The sequence below is a fragment of the Pogona vitticeps genome, chromosome 2, assembly GCF_051106095.1.
Source record: "Pogona vitticeps strain Pit_001003342236 chromosome 2, PviZW2.1, whole genome shotgun sequence".
In the NCBI taxonomy this organism is placed as follows: domain Eukaryota; kingdom Metazoa; phylum Chordata; class Lepidosauria; order Squamata; family Agamidae; genus Pogona; species Pogona vitticeps.
The window spans coordinates 85,237,065-85,263,537 of NC_135784.1; the positions used below are offsets into that span (position 1 = coordinate 85,237,065).

The following is a 26,473-nucleotide window of genomic DNA, read 5'->3' on the forward strand; positions in this document are numbered from 1 at the left end:
GCCTTCCGTCAATTGCGAAGCGTAGAAACGTTTCTTCACCCGAGCCCCATATAACTTCTATTTTCTTGAGATAGTGGAGCACACGTATTTGCACACAAATTCCCTGCTGTAATAAAACACTCAGCATGTGCAGTTTCAGAGTAATTTAAATTGTAGCACTGTAACGACTACAGGAATAATATGGACTTGTTTCTACTCCCCCGCTGCTGTAGTCGTGACAGTAGTGTTATTGGTACCTTGCTAATCCTGTGCTTACTCTATATAACTTACAAAGTCAGAGAAGTCGTTAAGGTGTGACTTTTCAAGCACCCATCAGGCAAATTTACTCTAAAATAATTAACATTGCTGCAGGAACACATGTATTCTTGGTTTTAGAGCACCGTAATAATTCAGTGTAATACCTAACGCCTGCACATGTTATTGTTTAAGAGTACAAGCATTCTGTTGAGGGCTTCATTTAAATTATCCACAGTGCTGACTGCAACAATGTTATTTTTGTTCCTCAGGCCACAAGGACAAGTGGATCAGAAGACCAGCACAGTAGGTCAAGATGGACTCCTCTCCCTCAACTTCAAATTATATTGTCCTTTACTCACAAACTGGTGGTTGAAAATGCAGTGTATGGCAGTTAATTTTTCCAAATATTCCTGTTTTAGGATTAGGCATCATTCAGTCTCGAGAGACTATGGTAACGTGCTCTGTATAGAGGACTTGGAACAGCATCTAGTGTGGCTGAGAAGGCCAATCCGAGAGTGACAGTCCCTTCCACATTGAAGATACTAAAATATGTTCCCTGTCCAGCTCCCTGATTTTGCTGGTTTTGGGACTGCCTCTTTGCCTCGGCCTGCTGGACAAGTGTCTCTTCAAAATGGAGCAGGCCATGATGCACCGCCTGCCTACAGGCTGAACGCTTAGATGTCAAGGTTTCCCATCTGTTGAGGTCCATTCCTAAGTCCTTCAGATCCCGCTTGAAGATGTCCTTGTATCGCAGTGGTGGTCTCCCTCTAGGGCGATTTCTCTGCATTAATTCTCCATACAGGAGAACTTTTGGAATCCGACCCTCAGCCATTCTCACAACATGCCCGAGCTAACGTAGATGTTGCTGTTTCAGTAATGTATACATGCTAAAAATTCCAGCTCATTCTAGGACTACTCTATTTGGAACTTTGTCCTGCCAGGTGATACAAAAATCTGTCAGAGACAGTGTATATGGAATGTGTTCAGCTTCCTCTCCTGCCTTGCACCAAGGGTCCAGGACTCACTGTGGTACAGGAGTGTGCTCAGGACACAGGCTGTATAGACCTGGATCTTGGTATATGCCGTCAGCTTCTTATTGCGCCATATTCTCTTTGTGAGTCTAGAGAACATGGTAGCTGCTTTGCCAGTGTGTTTATCCAGCTCGACATCTAGGGAGAGAGTGTCAGAGATCATTGACCCAAGGTACACAGAGTCATGAACAACCTCCAATTCTTGTGTGGAGATGGTAATAGAGGGAGGTGAGTCGACGCCCTGGCCCATGACTTATGTTTTCTTCAGGCTGATTGTTAGTCTAAAATCTTGGCAGGCCTTACTAAAACTATTCATAAATTGTTGGAGCTCTTCAGCAGAACGTGTAACAGCAGCTGCATCATTGGCGAATAGGAACTTTCACATGCATTTCAGCTGGACTTTGGTCTTCACTCTTAATCTAGAGAGCTTTCCATCTGATTTAGTCTGGAGATAGACACATTCTGTTGCAGTTCCCAAGGCGTGCTTCAGCATGACAGTAAAAAAGGCTCCAAACAGGGTTGGTGTGAGAACACAGCCCTGTTTCACTCCGCTTCGGATGTCAAAGGGATCTGATGCTGAGCCATCAAAAACTACAGTGCCCTTCATTTCCTCATGAAAGGACCTGATGATGTTAAGGGGTTGAGGAGGACATCCAATCTTGGAAAGTATTTTAAAAAGGCCATCCCTGCTAACAAAATCAAAGGCCTTTGTGAGAACTATGAAGTCTACAAAGCGTGGCTGTTGTTGTTCCCTACATTTCTCCTGCAACTGTCTGAGGGAGAATACCATATCAGTGGTAGATGTATTAGCTTGAAATCCACACTGTGATTCTAGACATACTTTGTCTGCAAGCAGCTGGAATCTCTTCAACACAACATGGGCAAACAGCTTCCCTGCAACACTGAGACGAGATGCAGGTTCCCTACAATGCTGAGAAGAAAGTTAGTACAGCATCAGATAAATATATTGCTCACTGAGGAGACTGCAAAGAAGCTTAAATTTGCAAAGCAAAATTTCACTCTCCTCTTTCACTCTCATTAAGAGGTTCTTTAAATCCTCCTCACTTTCTGCCATCAGACTGGTATCATCTGCATATCTGAGGTTGTTGATATTTCTTCCGCCAATCTTAATTCCAGTTTGGGATTCCTCCAGTCCAACCTTTCGCATGATGTATTCTGCATATAAGTTAAATAAGCAGGGTGATAATATACAGCCTTGTCGTACTCCTTTCCCAATTTTGAACCAATCAGTTGTTCCATAACCAGTTCTAACTGTTGCTTCCTGTCCCACATATAAATTTCTCAGGAGATGGATAAAGTGGTCAGGCATTCCCATTTCTTTAAGAACTTGCCATAGTTTGCTGTGGTCCACACAGTCAAAGGCTTTTGCATAGTCAATGAAGCAGAATATGTTTTTCTGCAACTCTCTGGCTTTCTCCATAATCCAGCACATGTTAGCAATTTGGTCTCTAGTTCCTCTGCCCCTTCGAAATCCAGCTTGTACTTCTGGGAGTCCTCGGTCCACATACTGCTGAAGCCGACCTTGTAGGATTTTGAGCATAACCTTGCTAGCATGTGAAATGAGTGCAATTGCACGGTAGTTGGAGCATTCTTTGGCACTGCTCTTCTTTGGGATTGGGATGTAGACTGATATTTTCCAATCCTCAGTCCACTGTTGAGTTTTCCAAACTTGCTGAAATATGGAGTGTAACACCTTAACAGCGTCATCTTTTAAGATTTTAAATAATTCCACTGGAATGCCATCACCTCCACTGGCCTTGGTGTTAGCCATGCTTTCTAAGGCCCACTTCACTTCACTCTCCAGGATGTCTGGCTCTAGGTGAGCAACCACACTATCTGGGTTGTCCGGGACATCCAGATCTTTCTGGTATAATTCCTCTGTGTATTCTTGCCACCTCTTCTTGATGTCTTCTGCTTCTGTGAAGTCCCTACCATTTTTGTCCTTTATCATGTCCATCTTTGTACAAAAGGTTCCTTTAATATCTCCAATTTTTAAAACAGATCTCTGGTTTTTCCCTTTCTATTATTTTCCTCTTTCTTTGCACTGTTCATTTAAGAAGGCCCTCTTGTCTCTCCTTGCTATTCTTTGGAAGTCTGTATTCCATTTCCTGTAACTTTCCCTATCTCACTTGCATTTTATTTCCTTGCTCTTGTCTGCTATTTGTAAGGCCTCATTGGACAGCCACTTTGCTTTCTTGCATTTTCTTTTCTTTGGGATGTTTTTTGTTGCTGCCTCCTGTACAATGTTACGAGCCTTCCATCCATAGTTCTTCAGGCACTCTGTCCACCAAGTCGAGTTCCTTAAATCTGTTATTCACTTCCACTGTGTATTTAAAAGGGATTTGGTTTAGATTGCACCTGACTAGCCCAGTGGTTTTTCCCACTTTCTTCAGTTTAAGCTTGAATTTTGCTATAAGAAGCTGATGATCAGAGCCACAATCAGCTCCAGGTCTTGTTTTTGCTGACTGTTTAGAGCTTCTCCATCTTTGGCTGCAGAGAATATAATCAATCTGATTTTGGTATTGTCCATTTGGTGATGTCCATGGATAGAGTCACCTCTTGTGTTGTTGGAAAAGAATGTTTGTGATGACCAGCTTGTTGTCTGGGCAAAACTCTATTAACCTTTGCCCTGCTTTGTTCTGAACTTCAAGGCCAAACTTACCTGTTGTTCCTTTTATCTCTTGACTCCCTACTTTAGCATTCCAGTCCCCTATAATGACAAAAACATCTTTCTTTGGTGTCAATTCTAGAAGGTGTTGTAGGTCTTCATAGAATTCGTCAGTTTCAGCCTCTTCAGCATCGGTGGTTGGTGCATAAACTTGGATGACTGTGATGTTGAAAGGTCTATCTTGGATTCGTATTGAAATCATGCTATCATTTTTGAGACTGTATCCCAGTACAGCTTTTCCCACTCTTTTGTTGACTATGAGGGCTACTCCATTTCTTCTACGGGATTCTTGCCCACAATAGTAGATACGGTAATCATCTGAATTGAATTTGCCCATTCCCGACCATTTTAGTTCAGATACCCAGGATGTCAATGTTTATTCTTGCTATTTCCTGTTTGACCACATCCAGCTTACCAAGGTTCATAGATCTTACATTCCAGGTTCCTATGCAGTATTTTTCTTTGCAGCATCGGACTTTCCTTTCACTTCCAGGCGCGTCTACAGCTGAGCGTCCTTTTGGCTTTGGCCCAACCACTTCATTAGCTCTGGAGCTACTTGTACTTGTCCTCTACTCTTCCTCAGTAGCATGCTGGACACCTTTTGACCTGAGGGGCACATCTTACAGCGTCATATCGTTTAGCCCTTTGTTTCTGTTCATTGGGTTTTCTTTGTAATGATACTGGAATGGCTTGCCAGTTCCTCCTCCAGGTGGATTGCATTTAGTCAGAACTCTCCACTATGACCTGTCCGTCTTGGGTGCCCCTGTTCAGCATAGCCCATAGCTTCTCTGAATTACTCAACCCTTTCACCACGACAAGGCAGCAATCCGTGAAGGGGAGATGGTTAGCATATAAATTAAGGAAAGAGAAAAATAAAACAATAATACGAATATTGAAAGATGAAACGGAGTGAGAAATTTAAACAAGAAATAAAAAAGATTGTTGAGGACTTCTACATGAATTTTTACAATAGAAAAGAAGTAGACAAAGAAGCTCAGAAAGAATATGTAATGAAAAAAAATGAAACTGCCTAAAGACCAAATGCAGTCCTTAAATGACCCCTCAACATATGCAGAAATAATAGAAGCCCTCAAAAAGCAAAAGAATGAGAAATCACCAGGCCCAGATGGTCTGCCAGCGGAATATCATAAAGAATTAGAAAATGTATTGCTCAAACCATATAAGAAATTGTTGGAATATGTAGAAGAAAAGGGAGAATTGCCACCAATATGGTCCAAAGCGATAATTTCTCTTATACATAAGGAAAACACGGAGGGTAAAGAAATAAAAAACTACAAGCCAATCTCATTATTGAACGTGGATTATAAAATATATGTTAAAAATATATATTATAAAAAATTATAAATATTAAAAAATATTAAAAAATTAAATAATATATATATTTAAAATATATATTAAATATATATTTAATATATATGAAATAATATATTTAATATATATGAAATAATATATTTAATATATATTTAAAATATATATTATAAAATATATATAAAATATAAAATATATATATATGCAACTAGATTGAAAAGAATTTTAATACAGACAATACATCAAGACCAGTCGGGCTTTCTTCCAAAAAGGCAGATGAAAAATAATATAAGGATAATTTTAAATATTCTGGAATACTATGAAGCCCACCCAGAAAAGAAGATATTCTTGGATGTAGAGAAAGCTTTCGATAATCTAAATTGGAATTTTATGCTATATTGATTAGAAGTGCTACAAGTTGGAGAAAGATTTTTGAAATTAATTAAAGCAATCTATACCCAGCAAAAAACAAAAGTGAGAATCAATGGAGAGTTGACGAAAGAAATACAAATACAGAAAGGTATTAGACAGGGGTGTCTTCTCTCTACATTACTATTCATTCTTACTCTAGAAATATTAATTGAGCAAATTAGAGATAAAAGGAAATAAAAGCATTGAAAGTAAGAGGTCATACCTATAAGCTCCAAGCTTCTGCAGATGATCTAGTTATTATATTGGAAGATCCAATGGACTCAATTGAAGACCTGAAGATGTTGAAAAATTTTGGTGATATGGCAGGAATGAAAATAAACCAAAAGAAAACAAAAATACTTGTTAAAAAGAAGAGAACAAGAATGAGAGAAGCTAATAGAAAAGACTAATTTTCACAAAGAAAAGAGAGTTAGATACTTAGGGATCCAAATCACAAAGAAAATGAGTATATTATTTAAAGATAATTATTTGAAGTTGATGAAAGAGATACAGACCAGTTTGGAGAGATGGGACAAATTACAGCTATCGCTGATGGGAAGAATAGCAACCTTTAAAATGAATGTTCTACCTAAAATTCTATTTTTATTTCGGACAATTTCCTAATATTAAAATAGTATTTTTAAAAGAATTTAACAAGATAATTATGAAAGTTCTCTGGCAAGGTTAAAAAAACAAGAATTAAAATTAAAACAATGCAGTATGCCAAGCAAAGAGCAGGTTTTGGTCTTCCCAGGTTGGGTTTTGTATTATAGATCTTGTGTACTAGACTGGATAAAGGAATGGATAACATTAGAAAATAATAGATTACTGTGAGGGTTCTAAGTGTGGCTCCACATTTGCTCCAAATAAATCACCAGATTTCTTAGGTTTTGCAATAGGGGTAACATTTATTGGATTATTTAATAACAGTCCAGCATCAACAAATATGTTCCAAGCTTTCTCCCCATCAGACAACCGGTCAACCGGGGGTTTCCAATCTTCCAATGTAAAAGGGTTTCTGCTCTGAACATTCCAAGGACCGGGCCACTCAGGCGGGGTGTCCAGGTTTAATAATAATCCTTTCTCTCCTTCCAATAGGGGGATGGTGTCTTCCTCTCAAAAGTCCACCCAATCACACTCCCGGGTGGGTTCCCCGTCTGCCATGGGGTCTCTCAAATCCCCTCTGATGAATCTCCCACATCCTCCATTCCAACCTTGCTCTCTGCTCCCTCTAAACCTTCTCCTTCTCCCTTAACTTCTTCCGCCACTCCTTGGTCTCTTTCGCACCCCAGTATGATGGCTTGGGCGTGAGTTCTCTCCTCCTCCGTGCATCTGCTTCTTCCTTTGGAACCCTTAGCCTTTCCACTTGGCCCATCCAAGGGTCTTCTATCCAAATCCATTCCCAATTACACGGTAACTCACCTTCTCCTCCTTTTATATCTCCCAACCCTGCCTCCACTACTTTCCACCCTTTTTCTCCCATGCCCGCCAAGAGAGTCCCGGTCTCTTTAACCATTAGTTCTAAACCCTTCTCTAGGTTCCCCGGGTCTGGCCCGGGTGGTTTTGTCTTCCTGGGTGGAGGAACTGGCGGGGTCTGGCTTTCTTTCTCAGAGGTTGGTGGGAGGGACGGCACTCCCCTGAGAGGGGTCTCTCTCACACTTCTGGTCTCACAATTACTCAGTTTGGAGGGACATGATTTGCAGTTCAGTTGGCATGCTTTTCTATGATACAAAAAAAGATAAAGAGCAGAAACATTTCAGCTTGCGTATGATAAGAAGAGTTCTACTAGGGACTACTGTAGCACTCTGCTCATTACCCCCAGGATTTTCACTTTTACCCCATTTGGGGTAATTTACCTCTGTTCCCCGACCTATGCTCTACAACAATCAAGCAGACTTATAACTGATAAGTGCTATTTCCAGTGTTATTTTGATGCTCTATGCAAAGCTGGAACATCCAGAGCACGAAGCCTGGGTAGCACGAAGCCTGGGGGATAGGCTGTTACCCGAGCAGCAAATCCCCCCTCTCCACATCTCTGAAATAGTCCAATGGAAAGGCAAGAACCAATACAACTGGTTCCAGCGATGTCGCAGGAGTTGCCAGAAAAACACGAACTGCCTCCGGGACTCCGGCTCTGCATTTTGCCTGAAGGTTAACTCCCGAAGCCTTTTCCATCAGTGGATATAGCCACAAGGCAGTGGAGGTTTGAAATCAGAGTTTTCCTTCTAGATGGGCTGCCTTCCAAGGCTGACGAGCCCCACCTACCTGGCCTGCTCCCTAAGAGTGTGAAGATTAGAACACAGGCCTTCAGCTGCTGGACCTTGTCTTCCAAGAGGATGACCAACTAACACTTAGAGCATTTCTACCCAGGCACTTCATTGGCAAGAAAACAAACATACCACAGGGGTTACAAGTACAAAAGATATTGCACTCTCCATCTCAACTGATTGGTAAGTGAATTAAAAAAGGGAGGAAGTCTGATCCTACTCCTAGAATTTTCCTGCCTCCCATGTGTATGCAATGCTATTTGGCTTTCCTATTTACCAGATTAGAGTAAAAAATAGGATCAGAGAATTTTGCGTGGCATCAGGCGCACGCTTCTGCCAGCCCACATGTCAAGCCAGAACCCTGCCCCCTCAGACCATGTGGTCAGGGAGAACAAAGGTCAGCCGAGAAGAAAATACCTCATCAAATAAAATAACCTCCCAAAATTCCTATTTATATTTCTATAAAATATTGCCTCCCCCACCAGAGCATGCAAATAGACTGTAAAGATTACTTCTCCTTGCTTGTGGTCTGGGCAGGGAGACAATGAAACAAGGAGACCACAGTCCTACACTGAATATAAAGAGGAAGAAAAATTAAAGTTCAGTTTACAGAGGCATCTCACAAATCAGAAATGCAGACGCCTAATTCCTGTGGCATCGTCTTGGGTGCACACCTTAATGTGATGACTGGTCTGAGGGCGTCAGTGAATCTGAGAGTAATGCCGAAAGGAAGCCAGACTCCATTATTTGCCCAGACACCCATCAGGGTCACCCAAAGCAGAATGGTCACAGCTAAGACACCAGATGTATCTACCCTCTTCAAGGGCAAGAGCTATATCAGCAGAAGAGAATGAACAGTTCCAATGGTGCTGGGGGTGGCAGCTTGTCAGCAACAGTAGCTGAAGGTGACACAGGCACAGGAGTGACACTCAGTTGTTAGTACTGCACAGAGGGTGGCAATGGTGATCCACTGCTGAACTTTTCTTGCCTTGAAAACCTTTTGATGAGAAAGTCCAAGATGAAACAATAGATACTGGTGGAAAATGAGATTTTCAGTTAGAAAGCAATAAACTACTGTGGAAGAACAAAGCACAAATACAAATAACACTATTGCTAATGATGCAACTAGATTAAAGCCAAAAGGACAGCTAATGGCCAATGTGCATAGAAGTGAAAGGAAAGTCTGATGTTGCACAACACATGCAATTAAAAATGGAAAGTGAGACGTATGAATCAAGGTAAACTGGAAGCTGTAAAGCAAGAAATGGAAGGTATAAATATAACAGTGGTTGTCAGGGAATTAAAGTACTGTACTGTAGACTGGAGTGGGTATTTAATTCAAACAACTACAAAGTGTTGTATTCTAGAAATGACATACTCAGAAGAAATGGAGTTGCTCAAATACTGAGGAAAGATACAGCACAGGCAGTTAGGGGCTATAATGCGAAGTCTGATCAAATAAAACCAACTAGACTCTGTAGAAAAATTATCAGCATAACCATCATTCAGATTGGTGCTCCAATTGCAGATGCTGAAGAATATTAAACTGAAAGCTTTTATGCAAGCATCCAGAAGGAAACTGATAACATATCAAAACAAGACATGCTTAACAATAGGTGATTAAGAGGCAAAAGTAGGAAACAAAGTAGAACCAAATGTTGTTGGAAAATTTGTTCTAAGGGACATGAATAGTGCAGGAGAACAACTTGCAGTTCTGCATAAACACTTAACATTATAAAACACAGGCGAGAAGCAAAAATAAAAAGCAACAGAAACAGGCTCAGAACCCTTATGCAGCTTTTCAGCAACTGGCATATACAGATAAAGGCAACTATTATAATAACCAGTAAAAAGAAATAGAGAAGAATAACAAAAGGGGAAAAACAAGAAATTTATTTCAGAAGATCCAAGAAATCAAAGGGAAATTTAAGCCTAGATTAGGAATAATCCAAGAGCAACCAAGAGCAACAGGGAAGCACAGTATCTGACCAGGAAAAAAAGAAAGAGAAGGTGAAAACAATATACTGAAGAGAGAAATAGATGACCGACTTCTTTGAAGAGGAATCCTGCAAAAGACCTGCAGTTCTAGAAAGAGAAGTAAAAGTTGCTCTGAAAGCTTGAAGAAGAAATAGGTATACAGTGGGGTCTTGACTTACGAACGGCCCGAGTTACGAACATTTTGACTTACGAACCGCTCTCGTAGGAAAATATTGACTTGACTTACTTACTTAGATTTGAGTTACGAACTGAAAAAAACCACGTGGGAGGCAGGGAAAGTGCAAAATTTGAACTTTCAGTTAACTGTTGGCCAGTGAAAAGGGTGCCTGTCTGCTTCCTCACTCCTCCCAGCGTTTAGAGAGTGGATTGGGAGACAGTCTTCACACTGCCTGGTACTGCCTGGACTGTACAGTGGTGCCTCACATAACGATTTTAATTGGTTCCAAAAAAAAACGTTATGTGAAACATTGTTATGTGAAACACCATTTCCCATAGGAATGCATTGGAAACGGGTTAATCCGTTCCAATAGGCACGGATTGCCGTCCTTAAGCGAAAATCCCCATAGGAAACATCGTTAAACGATACAATGTTTCCTCCATTGGAATGTATTGAAGCTGACTCAATGCATTTCAATGGCTTTGCGAAGTCAATTTTTGCAAATTTAAGTGTGTCATAAAAGGGTCAAAAATGGTTTTAAATGCTTGGATTAGCTTCTGTACCCTCTAAAACGGATGCAAAAGTTAATTTGGCTTTGATCTGACTTTTCATTAATTTATGGTGAATTTTTTCCCCCCAACTTTTGACAGCTGTCAAAATCTGACAGCTCCATTGGTATCTATGGGGGAAGAAAAAATTCACAAAAAATTAACGAAGACTCAGCAACTGTTCTAAATGCTTGGATTCATTAGAGGAACCCCTAAGTCGTGTGCAGACCTGATTTGGCTTTGATCTGAACTTTCTTTAATTTATGGTGAATTGTTTTCTCCCCCATAGGAAAGCATGGAGCTGTCAGATTTTGACAGGTTCATTGGTTCCTATGGGCCGAAAAAAAAATTCACCATAAATTAACGAAAAGTCAGATCAAAGCCAAATCAGGTTTGCACACGACTTAGGGGGTCCTCTAACAAATCCAAGCATTTAGAACCGTTTTTGACCCTTCTAAGACACTTTTTAAATTGAAAAAAGAAACATCGTTAAGTGAAGCAGGGGACCTAAAATCGCATTCGTTATGCGAAGCATGGTCCCAAACTTCGCTAAGCGAAAATCGCCCATAGGAAACATCGTTATACGGTGCATATTATTTTCTAAAAAAACACATCGTTATGCAAATTAATCGCTAAACAAGGCACTCGTTAAGCGAGGCACCACTGTATTTTCCCTGCCTTCCCTGAACCTTTCTTGACCTAAGAAAAAAAGAAACAAAATATCCCCCTCTAGTGGTCGAAGGCGGAATAGCAGCTTCCCATTAGTTTCTATAGACGGAAAAGAGCAGATACGGATCAAATGGTTTTCAATGCATTCCTATGGGAAATGCAGATTTGACCTGAGAACTTTTTGACTTGAGAACCACCTTCCAATACGGATTAAGTTCTCAAGTCAAGACCCCACTGTAGATGGAATACTGAGAACTATTTCGAGCAACTGATACTGAATCTGTTAAAATCCTAATGAGTATTGTCAACAAATATGGAAAACCAAACAATGGCCCACAGACCAGAACCACTCAATATTTGAGATGGGCACCCCCCACAGGTGCAGATAATGAGGGCCCAGCCCCCCTGGGGCCAGACTGACCACTCACTTGTGCCTACAGTGACTCATCGCCCAAGACACTATCTCTTTATGGAGAAGTGGTTCTGACACCCCTGTCTATACTCAATATACATTCCAATTGCCAAGAAAGGAGATGCGAAAGACTGTAGTAACTGCAGGATCATTGCTCTAATTTCCTATGCAAACAGTGTGATGTTCAAGGTGTTGCAAAAAAAGATGTTTACCTTATACAGAGTGAGAAATCCCTGATGTTCAAACTGGATTCCAAAAAGGTAGATGCACCCGAGATCACATTGCAAATATCCACTGACTACTGGAGTACACCAAAGCATTTCAGATGATCAGTCTATGCTTTATAGAATAAAACAAAGCCTTCAACTTTGTGGATCATGCAAAACTATGGGTTGTTCGGAAAGAAATGGGTGTGCCTCAGCACTTTGTTCTGAGGCCTAACTTATATTGTGGAGAGACAAGAATGGTTTCCTATAGAAAAAGGTGTCAGATAGAATGACGGAATGGAAGGCAGCTTCTTTAAGGAAAAAAATTGTATAAGAAATCAAGAGCATAACTAAAGAAGGAAAAACTAGAAAACTGACAAAATTTGAGGAGATAATTGAACAAATACAAGATAAAGAAGAAGTAAGTAAAAGGAAGGGAATAGATAGTGTAATGTATAAATGTTTAGTACATTCAGGGCTTGATCAAGCAACAATGAAAAACCACTGGCAGGAAGACTTTAAGGAAGAGATTTAAGGAGAAGATTGGAATATGGTCACAAAGAATAATGAAGAATATCTCTGTAAGGGTAAAAGAAAATTGTTATAAGGTAGCATGGAGATGGTATTTAATTTCATTGAGATGGAATATAATAAATAGAAATATACCATCTCAATGCTGGAGATGCAAAAAGGATAAAGGGACCTATATGTATATGTAGTGGACGTGTGAAATAAGAAAAAGAAAAGAAAAGAAAGGACACTGTTTTTTAAAGAAATTAGAAAAATTATGGGATGTGATATTGAGATATGGCTAATTATTGCCCTCCTGAACATAATTAAGAATTATCATTTGAAAAAAGATCAGAAAGAGTTATTTGTTATAATGGCTACAACAGAAAGATTAATATTTGCAAAGAATTAGAAAATCAACAAACATATTGATCTTGAAGATTGGCATAAAGAAATCTGGACTTTAGCAATTAACAAGTTAACATGTGAAATGAAAATAAGAGGAGGAATGGTAAAGTCTAATTATTTCAAAGATGTACAGAATTTATACTTGGAATATGTCTTTTTGAAAGAAAAAGGCTATATGGCAGCAGAGGAATTCATGTACTGTATTTTTGGAGATGAATGGGGTGAAAAGTGGTACAAATTGATATTATTGGGAAACATTTATTGTGTATTGTGTGTAGTCACTACTGAGTTTATATTTTAATTTTATTTCTGTTATTTGTAACTTTCCTTTTTATTAATAAAAGAAAAAATAAAAGGTGTCAGACAATTTTGCCTTTTATCCCCTTATCTGTTCAATCTGTACCCAGAACAGATCATAAGAAAAGCTGGACTAGGTTCAGAAGAACGAGAACTAAAAATTGGTGGAAGAAAGAAACACAGTAATTTAAGACATGCAAATGACACCATCTTACTGGCAGAAAGGAGCAACAACTTGGCTTTTAGTGAAAGTGAAAGAACGTGCCAAAACAGAACTGCATTTGAACATGAAGGAGATAAAAATCAGGACTACAGAAAAAAAAAAGACTTTGGGTTGACAATGAAGAAACTGAAATAGTGAAAGATTTTGTATATCTTGGTTGAGCCATCAATCCAAACAGAGTCTACGGTCAACAAAAGACTAAGACTCAGAAGGGCAGCAATGAAAGAATTAGGAAAAAAAAATGTAAGGACATGTGACTGAAGAACAAGACCAAGATAATCCATTGTATTGTATTGTATTCTGGATTGATCACTATATATGGGTGTGAAAGCTGTACAGTACTGTAAAGAAAGTTGACAAAAACAATTGATTCATTTGAAATGTGGTGCTGGAGGAGAGCCTTGTGGATACCCGGACTGCCAGAAAGATGAACATATGGGTCCTAGAGCAAATCAAGCCTGAACTGTTTCGGGAGGCAAAAATGTTGAAACACAGGCTGTCCTACTTTGGGCATATCATGAGAAGGCAAGATTCTTTGGAAAAAATAATGCTGAGAAAGGTTGAAGGCGGCAGGAAAGGAGGAAGATCCAATACAGGATGGACTGACTCCTGAAAGGAAACCACAACCTTGAGTTTACAAGAGCTGAGCAGGGTTGTTGACATTTTGGAAACTGCTAATTTAATGGGTTGCTATGGATTGGAGGTGACTTGATGGCACGTAACAACAACAAATTCCTGTGGAGCTGACTGGATAGCTCAATGAATGGAGTACCTGGCTGTGGAGGCAGAGCCTGAGGTTTCAATCTTCCACTGTGCTTTCTCAGAGAACAGCTAGCCTGTATAGCCTTGGACAAACTACACAGACCCAAGACATCTCCAGACCTCTTCTGAGTACCCTATACTTAGAAAACCTTGGAAAGGATTGCCATAAGTGTTAATTGACTTGATGTCACACAGTTATAATCCTTGTGGGGGGGGGAATTGGGGGCTATCATAAATGTTTCTGGAATGTGGCCTTTTGGTTCTCTATGGTCATTGCTTTGTCATATGGTTTGTCAAAGTTAAAACCTTCCTGTTCCGGAAGTTTTTTTTTTAATTGAAGGTTTTAATTGCTTTGATTTTTGCTTTTGTAAAGTATAGAGGTAACCATATTGGTTTTTAGTGTGTCTAACTGTTTTAATTGATGTTGGAAGCCACCCGGGGACTCTTGCAGAGTGCGGGTGACATACAAGTCAAACAAACAAATAAACAAACAAATATTAAAGTGCTAGCAGGATTATTTTTTTATAGTTAGTATTCTATACCCTACTGGATATTACTGTATGTCACAAAAAGAATCAAATGCTCTTGTTTTGGAAAAAGAGAGAACATCTTGGGATATGAACAGGACAACAATGTCATGTAGAAAAGGCTGTCAAATACAGATGACAAGGCCAAGCCCAAACAATTCCTGCAGATAAGTGATTGTTTCCTAAGCTGAATGCCAACTCAGATTTAGAAATAGCAGCCAACATCCCTTGGGAATCTACAACAGAAAAGTTCTTGAGCAGTCGTTAAGTCAACATAACATTTATTTTGTGAACATGTACATTCTTCTTTCTCTTGTGGACATTTAGTGCTCAAAAGCTGATTGCATGTTAATAGATATGTTAATAGACAAGCTTTAGCTTAATGCTATGATCCATCCTTTCTCTTCATTTCTTAGCCACTAAGCTTCAGCTAAGAAGATACTGTTTTTTCCCAGGAATAAGCAATGCAAGTATAGTACCCATAGAGTCTAGGAAAGCAGTAACTTCCAGACACAAATAGGACTGCCAAAAACATGGGAAACATTTAAAATCATTGGCAACTTATGAAAGGGAAGAAGTAGGATATTAAACAACTAACTCTAATAAACAAGCAACTTTTTCCATAGAGGGAGAGGCAAGGCAATAGGTTTCCATCTTCTGTGCCCTGGACTGGCCTCATTTATCAGGCTCCTCAACACCTATAAAGGAGAGAAAAGCAATAAATCTCCCAAATTTCCAAGGTGCCCTGTCCCTGAGCAGCTTCCATACACGCTTGTAGAAACCTCACCAGGGGTTGTGTGAAAATGAAGACTGATACAGTTTACACCAGAAATAACAGACTTTTTTCATGAATGGGAAAGAAGCTATGGAAGGAAGAGACCTTCATCTTACCTAATATGTGTACTTTTCATATTTCGGAGACATAAACAGGATGGCTATGGAGATCCTGTGAGAAAATGGCTGGAACATAGCCCAGCTTTGATCTTAAGGCTAGGAGAACATGGCTCTACTAGCGATGTTATTCTCCCCTTCCAAACACAAGCCTCTCACCTTCTCACAAAGCCTTGCATTTCTTCTGTGCACAGGAGAGCCTCACCCAGCATCTGGAGCTGCTCTAAGACTTCTTGCTCCATCTCCATTGCAATGCGGTGTATGTGGTGGTTGGAATTATTGTACATAATGGCATTCTGGAACATCAACATGAGATCCCGCTGGAACTGGACCATATTTTGAATCTGGCCTTTGGAGATACGCCTCTTGATGGAAGAAAGGTCTACTGGCCTTCAGAAAGCAAGAGGAAGTGAAACATAGTGGTTTGTGGCAGCTTCCCTCATCCTGGTGCTCTCCAGATGTGTTAGACCATGACTTTCACCACTTCGCTAGCAATGCTGACGAGGACAAGAGTTGTAGTCCAACACTGGAGGATGCCAGGCTAGGGAAGACTGGTTTATAGTCATTTATAGAAAAGCCTGCTTTTCCTGAGCTCTCAGATACCTCTCAGGCTTCCAGCTGAACAACATGCTGTCTCAACCTACTAGCCAGCATGAATCAAACAGATACGAGACAAATATATAAAGAGAGAGCGAGAACTTTAGATGACTAAAGCAATGAGGCCCAGTTATCACTCATATTCTGATTAAGGCTGTGATACCAAGATTTAATAGCAAGCAAGCTCCACTGAAGTCAGTGGAATGTTCAGAACTTCCAAGGAAATGTGTGGAAAGAAGCAGCAGGGGACTAGAGCCGAACAGTGAACCATGCAGAGTAGCTTTTAGTTCTTGGCCTGGAAAGATAATCTCATGGAGACAGAAAACATTTGCAAGTGCAACCTGGGGAAAAAAGTAATGGTGGTCCAAGCTTCTGAGAAGGGCAGGGGGGTGGAGGGAGGAAATTGACAAAGTGGAGAATAATCAATGCTTCTCTTCTTCTTTTCATTACAAAATAAGCCCTATGTAATAACACTTTATTTTAAAATGTGTTATGGAGTAAAGGTTTCTTCATGGAATAGGGATTATAAATTCTAATTCTAGATTTTGGACAATGTACTGATATAAACTTTTAATGTCTTGTAAGCAGCGTCCATCAGTTCTTGGATTAGGGCCTCAATTTTATGGGGTTCCACAGGCTTCTATATTTAGGTTAATTTTTCTATCTCCTTTAATTCTCAGTCTGTAAGAAGCCAGAAATATTTGCAGTTCCCAAACTGACGTTGTGCCTCCAAAGGTACGTACTTGCTAACAGCAATATATGGAAATTAAAAATAACAGGCTTGATCAGCCTTACTTGCCAACTCTGACTGATGTTATTCTTGGAACGTTTCCCTTTCTTCTCTTAACATGATATAATGTGGGAAATTCTTCGAAGCTGTATTAAATTTCCAGGACTGGTTTCAACTGATGCCTTTAGAGTGGCAACCTAGTTATTGTCCCTTTGCAACTTCATAGGCAATGTGAGTCCTTATCTCTCTCTAAAAGTGCACTTTGGTGAGGAACAGAGTGCATTTGGATTTAATCATGTGATTCCTCCATCCACAAGTGTATTCCTGTAACACTGGTGCAGATATAAGTGTGGGTGTGTTTCACGATACATATTTTTCACATTCTCCATGCCCACTTTCAGATGCTGAAAGTTTCAATGAATAGAGGACTAATTGGGGGAGGGGAGTCAGGGTGCGATCAGAGAGGGAAACAGTTTGCATTTTTGGACTGCATGTGGCACTGTCTGGTGCAACCTATTCCCTGGCAATCACAAAATGTACATGAGATCACAAAGCTGCCTGACTCTGACCTGTGCCTGTTGTGGACCTTTTAAATTGAGCAACAAATTGCCGTCTGCCGTCTGTGGAACAATTTCTCCACAGATGGCAGAGTGACTTTAAGGGAGATTGCTCCTAGCAAAGTGACCCTTTCTAGTGCAATCAGAAAAAATATATATTTCCCCATCATCTGACTGGACCCTCAGTCTGGGCAAGGAGGCTGTGAAAACTGTGTGTGTGTGTTCTGTGCTGTTAAGCTGGCACTGACTTATAGCAACCCGAACAGAACTTTCAAAGTAAGTGTGATGTTTTGAAGGAGTGATTTTTACTAGTTCCACTCCCCAGTGAGTTTTCATGGCCAAGAGGGGATTCAAACCCTGTTCTCCAGAGCCCTAGTCCATCACTCTATCCACTACAGCACAGATGGAATCTCTGTGAAAAATACATACTATGAAAATATCTACAGTATTAAGGTTATAGCAAATAAAGAGTGCCCTTTTGGGAAGTGTGGAGTGAGGAATTAAAAGAATACATTGTACAAAGGTCTGAGATCTTTCTGATAAGTAATTTAAATCAAATCCAGACCAAGAGCTGGGATGATTCTCATGATTTGAGCCCCTTGCTGACAAAGCTTTAATCACTCACTGCTACCCACAAGAACAAAAGGAGCACTACAGTGGGAGAGGAGCAGTCAACTGAGAGCAGTCCAGTATATATTCTGTTGTTTTGCCTGTGCCAGTGTGTGATAGCACTTAAAAGCCTGCTTGTGGTGGTATGCCACCCCTCAGTAGACTGATCGTCTTCCCTCGTGATACAGGATCTGCCTTTCAGCCAAAGTTGCAAAGAGCAGGGAGACAAATACACCTGAACGCTGTTTGAAAGCCAAATCAGGCATGTGATGGATTGCCACAGGCTGAAGACCATGGTGCTCTGAAGTGGTTCTGTGAATAGTTCTTAAGGATTTTGGAGGTTTCTGCTGTCAACCATAGAAGCAGAGGGGGACATTTCCTGTTTGGGGTGAGAAGCAATTCGGAACCAGTCTGTGCTGGTTCCTCAAAAGGAACATTTACAACGAGTACTACAAAATACAGACCAATTACTTTAAAACAAAAGAAAAGAAAAAGGGAGAGGAAACATTGCGAATTCTACTCCACACCCGTTCTCCTGTTTGCTTCCCAACTGACCTTTTCACCACATCTTTGTAACCAGGAGCCTGCTTCTCTGAAACAGCCTTCAGGAAAGGGCCACTGTATCTAGAGGGAAAATGCCAGACAGGATGAAGACGACTAGCCAGGCTTTCTCATGCACTTTATCCAATTTGGTGAATCACAGGACTTCGTGACAACATCCTTATCCTTGCTCAGAATGACTGACAGCAAAAGTAGCTGCCAGGAATGAAAGTCAGCCTTCCCAATCAGATGAGAACCATAATGTAACAAACAGGGAAGAAATGACTTAAATGTTCAATACAGAACCACCCATATTTCTGTGCCTTTTTAGTGTACAGCTTCAGGGATGGTACAGTGCCAACCTAAGGGGATACTGTCTAGATCTTGTGGGCTTACTGGCTTGCAGATGTTCTGCCCTTCAGTCTTAAACTGCAGCCTAGGCTCCCCTGGACCTATGGCATAACCCTGGCCTGCCTGTTTACTCACCCACAATATGCAGCCAGTACCCCATAAATTCCTCTTGAATCCAAAAGCTTGATCTCCTCCACCATCCTTACATTATCCATACCATATCACCACTCCCACGACGCTCTTATAAATGCTGGATTTTTACTGCTACATCTATCTACCCAAATATACTCCGATATTTTTGGTGCCATTGGTAAAAAAAAAAAAAGTCATTTCAAAAGAGGAGTGTAAGGTGAAGAATCTGGATCATAAAGCAATTCCAAAATGAATTCTGATTAAAAAACAATTAACAGATATAGGTGGACAGGTGCACAGTGGCAGCACTATGCACAAGTTCACCAATAAAAATGAAAACATTCTAATAATGAAGGAGGAGGTTGGAGGGTCAGCAAATGGAACAGCTGTTGTCCAAATCAAGTGTATAAAAGCTTGTGTCTCTTCAAAGAGATGTGATGAAGATATAGCATGGACCATATCAGCTCTTTACATGATTATGCATAGCAAACTGGCACACACACACCCGGAATCTCAGTAACACACCTGTGACCAGCCACCATCTTCCAGATGGACAGCAGAGTTTTTTTGAAGAGCAAACATTGTTGGAGTGAATCATCTTGGTTCGGCTGCATCCTACAGAGATAAGAAATATAACTGATTTCTACCCTTGCTCAATGGGAAAGGCATGGATGGGATGGAAAGATTATGGCAAAGGGGGTTTATTTATCAAATTCTAAATAATTACATGAGAACTTCATATGCTGGTCCCAAAAGGAAAGATGGTTAGAATCCCCAGTCTAGAATGGTGAAATATATTAATTGGATCAGCAGAGAGGTTAGGGTTAGGCTGTTTTCTACTGAAGAATAGATTTGTGTAATTCCAATATCTGCCATGTAATCAGCACAATGGATAATTGTCACGTTTCCAGGGCATACAGCAGGCGAAAGTCCAATAAGTCAGTCCAAAGTCAGAAGTCCGGGAGATACAAAACAGATAACAAATTGCCAAAGCCAAAACACAAACCGTAGTCAGAAGAGAGTCCAAAGCCAAGGGTCAAGAGAGCAAGGTTTGAGATAAGCAGGAGCGTGGATGCAAGCCACAGAATTGACTTGTTGCTTCCAAGCCTCTGGGTACAGATTATATAGCAGCAACAGTCATCTAATTTCTAGAAAACACTCAATCCTGCTAAAACTCAGGGCTGGTCAACGTGATGTTCCTGTGGGAAGCATTCATGCGTACTTCCAACCTTCGTGTTATGAGTCCCTGCCGTTGTCCCTCACTCTGGCTAGTGAGGAAGGAGAATCTGGTGGTGATTCAGCTGTCTGTGATTCTAATTGCCCAACATTTTCCTCAGCTGTAATTAACTCCTCGGATTCCAGATTTCTTCAGCTGAACTCATGACAATAAGATTCAAAGCTCTCACATTACAGATTAATATCTCTGAGGAAACTGGGGGCAAAAATTGCCTGTGAAGGAGCTGTAGAGAAAAAGAAGAAAGAACAGAGTGAGCCGTCCTCTCAACTAGAAACTCCTGAGATGAAAGGAGGAATAGAGGCACGAAATAGAAAATGAAGAGCTAGATGTAGAGGAGGAGAAAGAAAAGGAATCAAAGGGAAAGAGGGAAAAGACTGAGATTTGTCTGGTGGAAGAGAGAGAGGGAGAAAGAGGGGAGGAGTTAATTTTAATTAATAAGTTAATAAATAAATAAATAAGTTAATAAACAAATAAATAAATTTACCCATGTGGGAGGAGGAAACAGGAGAGGAAGGCAGAGGAGACAATTCAATATACCGATGACGGGAGAAAAGAAGGAAAGAGGAGAAAAAGCGGTAAAGAGAAAATAATTGGAATATGATAGAATGCTAGGGTTGTTGGAGGACTTCCCTAATTTAGAGGTAGGAGGATTGCTACCTGATCCAGATACATTTAAGAGAGACATCAGTGGATCCATTAGAATGAACGGTCATGGTTTTTCTGTGGGGACAAGGTCCCTCGAGGAAGGTGATTTGTCCAGACTCTTCCTTCAACCACCCACCACCAGAGGGAGATTGGGGCAGACACGCTTGTTCTGGAACAATTTGCATGGTCCGGAGTGCTCCGATGAGGAAGCCCACTGATCGGGAATGTATTGGGCCAGCCCCCTCAATGAATCCTGTCAGTTCTAAGGCAGAATTGTTGTCCCCACAGTATGGACAGTTACCAGACATCAGTTTGTTTGAACCAATAGAAGTTGTTGTTGATTCACCTAATAAACTTGTTAATGTTCAAAAAGAGACTCAGTTGTCATTTCCTACCAAAAGAGAGGAACTGCTCCAGATCTTTATGAACTCAATCACATTGCCTCATTGAAGTTTGGATATGTCCTGTCCCTCACCACTATTTCAAATTACCTTATACAGGAGAAGTCTTTTATATCTAAATCATTGTCTTTAAGGTAAGATGTTCCTGTGCACTAGCCAGAGCCAACAGGCTAGTTTACTTGTTGCTAGAGGAAAACACACCAGGTTTACATCAGAGCCTGAAAAGTTGCTTTTACAAATTAAATTGTGGGAATTCCTCACCCAGCATGGCCTCTGGTAGAATTTATATTAGATGCTGGTGTTCCTTATTGCTCAAGGCTTTGCTACTGCCTGTCCTGCGGCTCCTTCATTGCCCCACCCACTCCTTTTATGATAAGCCTGGTTGAAAACCACCAGGCTTGTGTTAGATCACTGGACCACCTCGCTCAGTATTTCTACAGAGATGGAAAGCAACATCCCTGATTTTCAGGCAGGATCTATCTCAGCCTTACCTGGCGATGCTAAGGACTGAATCTACAACCTTCTACATCATCAGGCCTCCATCACCTTAACTCCTTCCTCCTGGGAGGTGGTTTTAAATATTATTTGTGTCTTAACCGACCAGATAGGCGGGATATAAATAAATAAATAAATAAATAAATAAATAAATAAATAAATAAATAAATAAATAAATAAATAAATAAATAAATAAATAAATAAATAAATAAATAAATAAATACTTATTAAATAAATGATGTGAGAGGAACAACTAGTGACTGTACCCTAGTTTTCTTAGGATTTCTGTAACATCCAAAATAGAACTTCCACAGGAAGATGTACAATACATTCCATTTCAAGCTGGAGCTTGAGTGGAAACAATCTACCATAGTTGAACATTAGAGAGGAATGCAGAGAATAATATACACAAGTTAGCTCTCTCTTCCCCTTTGCACTCTGTATACTGCTTTGGATCCCTTGTCGGGAGAAATGTGGCATATAAATAAAATAATAATAACAATGCATATGCCAAAAATGCATCACCTGGCAGGACAAAGTTCCAAACAGAGTGGTTCTAGAACGAGCTGGAATTTTCAGCATGCATTTATTACTGAAACAGCAACGTCTACGTTGGCTTGGGCATGTCGTGAGAATGGCTGATGGTTGGATTCCAAAAGATCTCCCGTATGGAGAATTAGTGCAGGGAAAGCACCCCAAAGATAAGAGCTGCGATACAAGGATATTTGCAAGTGGGATCTGAAGGCCTTAGGAATGGACCTCAACTGATGGGAAATCCTGACATCTGAGCGTTCAGTCTGGAGGCAGGCGGTGCAGCATGGCCTCTCCCATTTTGAAGAGACCCTTGTCCAGCTGGCCAAGGCAAAGAGGAAGTCACAAAATCAGCAAAGTCAGGGAGCTGGACAAGAGACAGATTGTATTTGTCTTCAATGTGGAAGAGATTGTCACTCTCAAATTGGCCTTTTCAGCCACACTAGATGCTGTTCCAAGACCTCTATTCAGAGCATGTTACTATAGTCTCTCAAGACTGATGGATGCCTAAACAACAACAGTAATAATAGTAATAGTAATAGTAACAACAACAGCAACAATAATAAAAAGCCATCTCAGAACCTGCTCAGTCTCCAGAAAGCCAGAGCTACATCTGGATGTCATACTTCTCTTCCCTGATAACTTTATCCAATATGCTGGTCCATTTGTTGCCATCGTGTTAGATAAAGTGGACTGGACCTCTCTAGGGGAACCTTTTGACTGCAATCCTAGATTCACTACCCAGGGCTCTACAGAACCCCATGGGATTTGCTCCTGAGTGGGCACCTATGGGAGACTGAACCACCACCTACTCATAACACAGCAGACCTGATGTATGCATATGATCTTAACTTCAGACTTCCACATCAGCAATACTCACAAAGGCAAGGAGGCTATGCTCGTGGATGGAGAGCTCATCTGGGGTGTTCCCCAGGGACTGGAGTCATCATTGGTGTAACTCAGATGGAGGTCACTATCCTTCCAGTCCTCAGCTTGCTCTTCTGTGTTTTCTACAGCTACCTCTTCCTGGTGATCAGAGAACATGGATGGACCATATGGCAAACCAGGTATGCTTATGACAAAAGACAAAACAAGGACTCCAACTAAAGAAAGTGCATAATTCCTCCACTCTGGCCTCAATCGACTCTCTAAGTAGCTTGTTCTTTCTTTCTCTCTTCTAACCACCATTTCCTATTGCTAACCCCCAGATTTCCTACTCCCTGGTCTCTGGCTGTATTCAACCCTTCAGCAGATCACAGAAACGGAACATGCCCCTGATCATCCAATCCAGCCAGTCAAGAAACCAGCCCTCCAAAGATTTTTGCATCTTACCTTTACATTGAGTGGAACCTCTTCACCCAGTGTTCTCCAGTAATGAGGGATCTGAACCATATGCTCTGGGGAATATTCCTCATCTTCCTTCATCTCTCCTACACTCTCTTCCAGGATGTTTAGCACTTTCTGCCCCTCACACTTGCTATCCTGAACTTGATAATCTCCTTTCTCCTTCCTGAGATCCTGAAGCTCTTCTATTCCTTCTGCTTTCCAGTTAACGAGTACTGGTCCTTCTGAGACCTGAAGTGCCCACTTTTCACTTCTTTGGGGAACTGAATTTCCCCTTGCTTCCCTCTTTAAGATCTGCAAGGGACTTTCTTCTCCTACCGCCTCCTCGTCTTTATGGACTAGTGATCTCTTTATGCCTTCTTTGTGAGTTGATGCTCCTCTTTCATTCTGCTCCCCTGAACTAGAGAAAGTCTGAGGAGCTGGTTCCAGATTTGTACTGCTAATGCACAGTGGCTCCATTAATTTTGTCACCTGGAACAAAGGATGACAAGGTTAATGGTGTAAGCTTGTTCCCAAACCGGTGATTGCTTAGAAATCGGAACACACGAGAAACCTTTAGCTTATGCTCCTAAAAGGTGTGTCTTGCATACCTGGGACAACGGAATAATAGGCACCGTTATGGCATGGTTCTTATTCCCAATAGTGTCAGATCTATGTCAGTTAGGACAACTGAAAGGATAGCCCCTCTCCTATGCCTTACTCTCCAAGTAGAAGAAATTGGCTTTTACCAGTGCATCTGTGGCATTTACCCCGATCATGAGGATGGCTTACCAAGTCCAGCTTTCCATTCCACAACAGCTGAATGGGACGCCCACCTTGAACACAATATAGCACCCTTCTGCTTGTGAGTACAATTCATAGCTTTCACTATGAATTGTACTCACAAGATCTCTGTATGAGCAACTAGTGCTTCTGCGGCTGGAGGTCACAGACAACCACTGTGAGAAACAACCTCTGATTGCCTTCAGCTTCGCCTCCCCTTTTCTCTGGGGAGAGGAAGTGTCCTTCTGGGCAGGTCGTCCTACTGATGGAGAGTGCTGGGAAGGGGGGGGGGGGTGTTGGCAGATACCATCCAGTTTATCAGGTCAAACACCTCATTACTACTTCCTCCTTCATCAGTCACACCCACTAGTATCCATACCTCTGACAGGAACCTGAGGAGAGCCTCCTGATTGTACCTTCCTGGCTCTTCTGAGTCCCTTTCGCTGTCTTTTTCCCATGCTGCAAGATCACCACTGTCTAGCTGGCTATCCTCCTCTTGGCTGCTGCTTTCCTCTAACTCTACCTCGGTAGTTTCTTCATTTTCTCTCCAGCCGATCAGTTCAAGATCCAAGCTAGAGTTGGAAGATTCCTGGCAGCAGCTGCTTTTCTCAGACTCAGAGAACAATTCCCCTTTGGATTCTAGCCAAGTCCACACATGACCCATCTACAAAGGTACACAAGATGGGAAGAGGGTGTTACTTGTGCACATTCCAGCTTCTCCAAGCTTCCTCTCACACAGCATTATATGCAACACTTCTGTTCACACCAAAAATGACTGAAAAGGCATGGTAAGAATTAAAGAGTTATTCCTGGGATTGGAAGGCAATCCTGCTGATTCTCTTGGATCTCTCAATCCACTCTGCGGTTTGCGTCAGGGACAAAATGGTTCTGCTTTTATCTGCAGTCATGTCCAGAGCATAGCACCAAGTGCTCATATCTCTGCTCCTGGTAATTACTATTTGGCAGCAATTGTTGAGTATGAAAGGCTCCCATTACCTCTACTAAGGCTCCCCAAGGGCAAAATAAATATAAAGAGACTACTAGGGAGCCTTGGAACCTAAGAGGGAGGGGGAGGACAGGACACTTTCGATTAATTTGGATTTAGTTTTATCAGCACTGGATGATAACATAATCTGGCCTTTGCCAGTCTAAATTTATGCAGTAAGTTTTTGCCCACTGAAAATTAACCTTTGCTGCTTCTCAAACTGTGATGACAAATGCATGTGTGAATATGCATAGCATTTCTGCCAAGGAAGCCTCTCAGAAGCTCTAACAAGCTTGTAAACAAGGTACATTTGTGCCATATGGAGCAACTGCTACCAAGGGTTCAACAGTGGTGATGACATGGTGACATTTAAGAGGGCAGAAAAGTAAAGAAACAATACCTAAAAGTCATAGTATTAATGTGTTACATTACACATTACTTACAAAGCGTGGGCAACAAGAATGAGACATCTGATTTTCATCAAATTCAAATTACAGTGCTGCCTCGCTTAACGAGCGCACCGTACAACGACGAAATCGCATAGCGATCCCTTTTTTTGGGATCGCTAATGTGATCACTCAACGAGTTTTAGATAGGGCGAAACTCGCTCTACGAAGGTTTACTGCGTTCCAATGGCTTTTCCTGCCCCGTTCAACGATGTTTCGCTATAGCAAAGGTTAATCCGGAACGGATTAACCTCGCTATGCGAGGCACCACTGTATAACTAATATATTCCTACTTTTATTGACATTTAAGCTTAATAGGGCAGAGATCTTGTCGGCTAGCAGTTCCCATGTCAAGAATTAGGGAAGTTGCCTGGTCTGGGTGGGGTTTCACTCCCTTCTGTAAAGCAGCAACTGCTTAGTTTGTTGGTAGTTGTAGCCATATCACTCTTAATGGAGACTTAAGTGACATGCGTGGTACAAAGCATTCCCTTTGAGCTCTGGCTAGTAAAACAGGTTTAACTGTTCCTGGATAGAGATAG

At 41.0% G+C, this 26,473-nt stretch overlaps 1 protein-coding gene across 2 annotated transcripts; it reads right to left on the reverse strand.

Moving 5' to 3' along the window:
- Positions 1 to 12,306: 12,306 nt before the first annotated feature.
- Positions 12,307 to 25,976, reverse strand: LOC110077290 (bromodomain-containing protein 8). 2 transcript variants are annotated; one of them, XM_078385545.1, is made up of 7 exons: positions 24,883 to 25,976; positions 23,730 to 24,212; positions 23,278 to 23,423; positions 19,614 to 19,703; positions 18,621 to 18,689; positions 15,732 to 15,962; positions 12,307 to 15,379 (listed from the first exon to the last, which is right to left on the reverse strand). In XM_078385545.1, the coding sequence occupies exons 1-7, from the start codon at positions 25,165 to 25,167 to the stop codon at positions 15,373 to 15,375; spliced, it is 1,311 nt and encodes a 436-aa protein (XP_078241671.1). In that variant the 5' UTR covers positions 25,168 to 25,976; the 3' UTR covers positions 12,307 to 15,372. The 2 variants fall into 2 exon arrangements, with proteins under 2 accessions (XP_078241671.1, XP_078241672.1); XM_078385546.1 differs by lacking the exon at positions 18,621 to 18,689.
- Positions 25,977 to 26,473: the final 497 nt, after the last annotated feature.

Coding starts and splice junctions, on each gene's coding strand:
- LOC110077290 (XM_078385545.1), bottom strand. CDS start 25,167: ATGGGTCATGTGTGGACTTGGCTAGAATCCAAAGGGGAATTGTTCTCT. Junction 18,690..19,613: donor AAGATGGTGGCTGGTCACAG/GTGTGTTACTGA, acceptor TTTTCCCTCTAG/ATACAGTGGCCCTTTCCTGA. Junction 15,963..18,620: donor TACAAAGATGTGGTGAAAAG/GTCAGTTGGGAA, acceptor TGCTTTCTGAAG/GCCAGTAGACCTTTCTTCCA.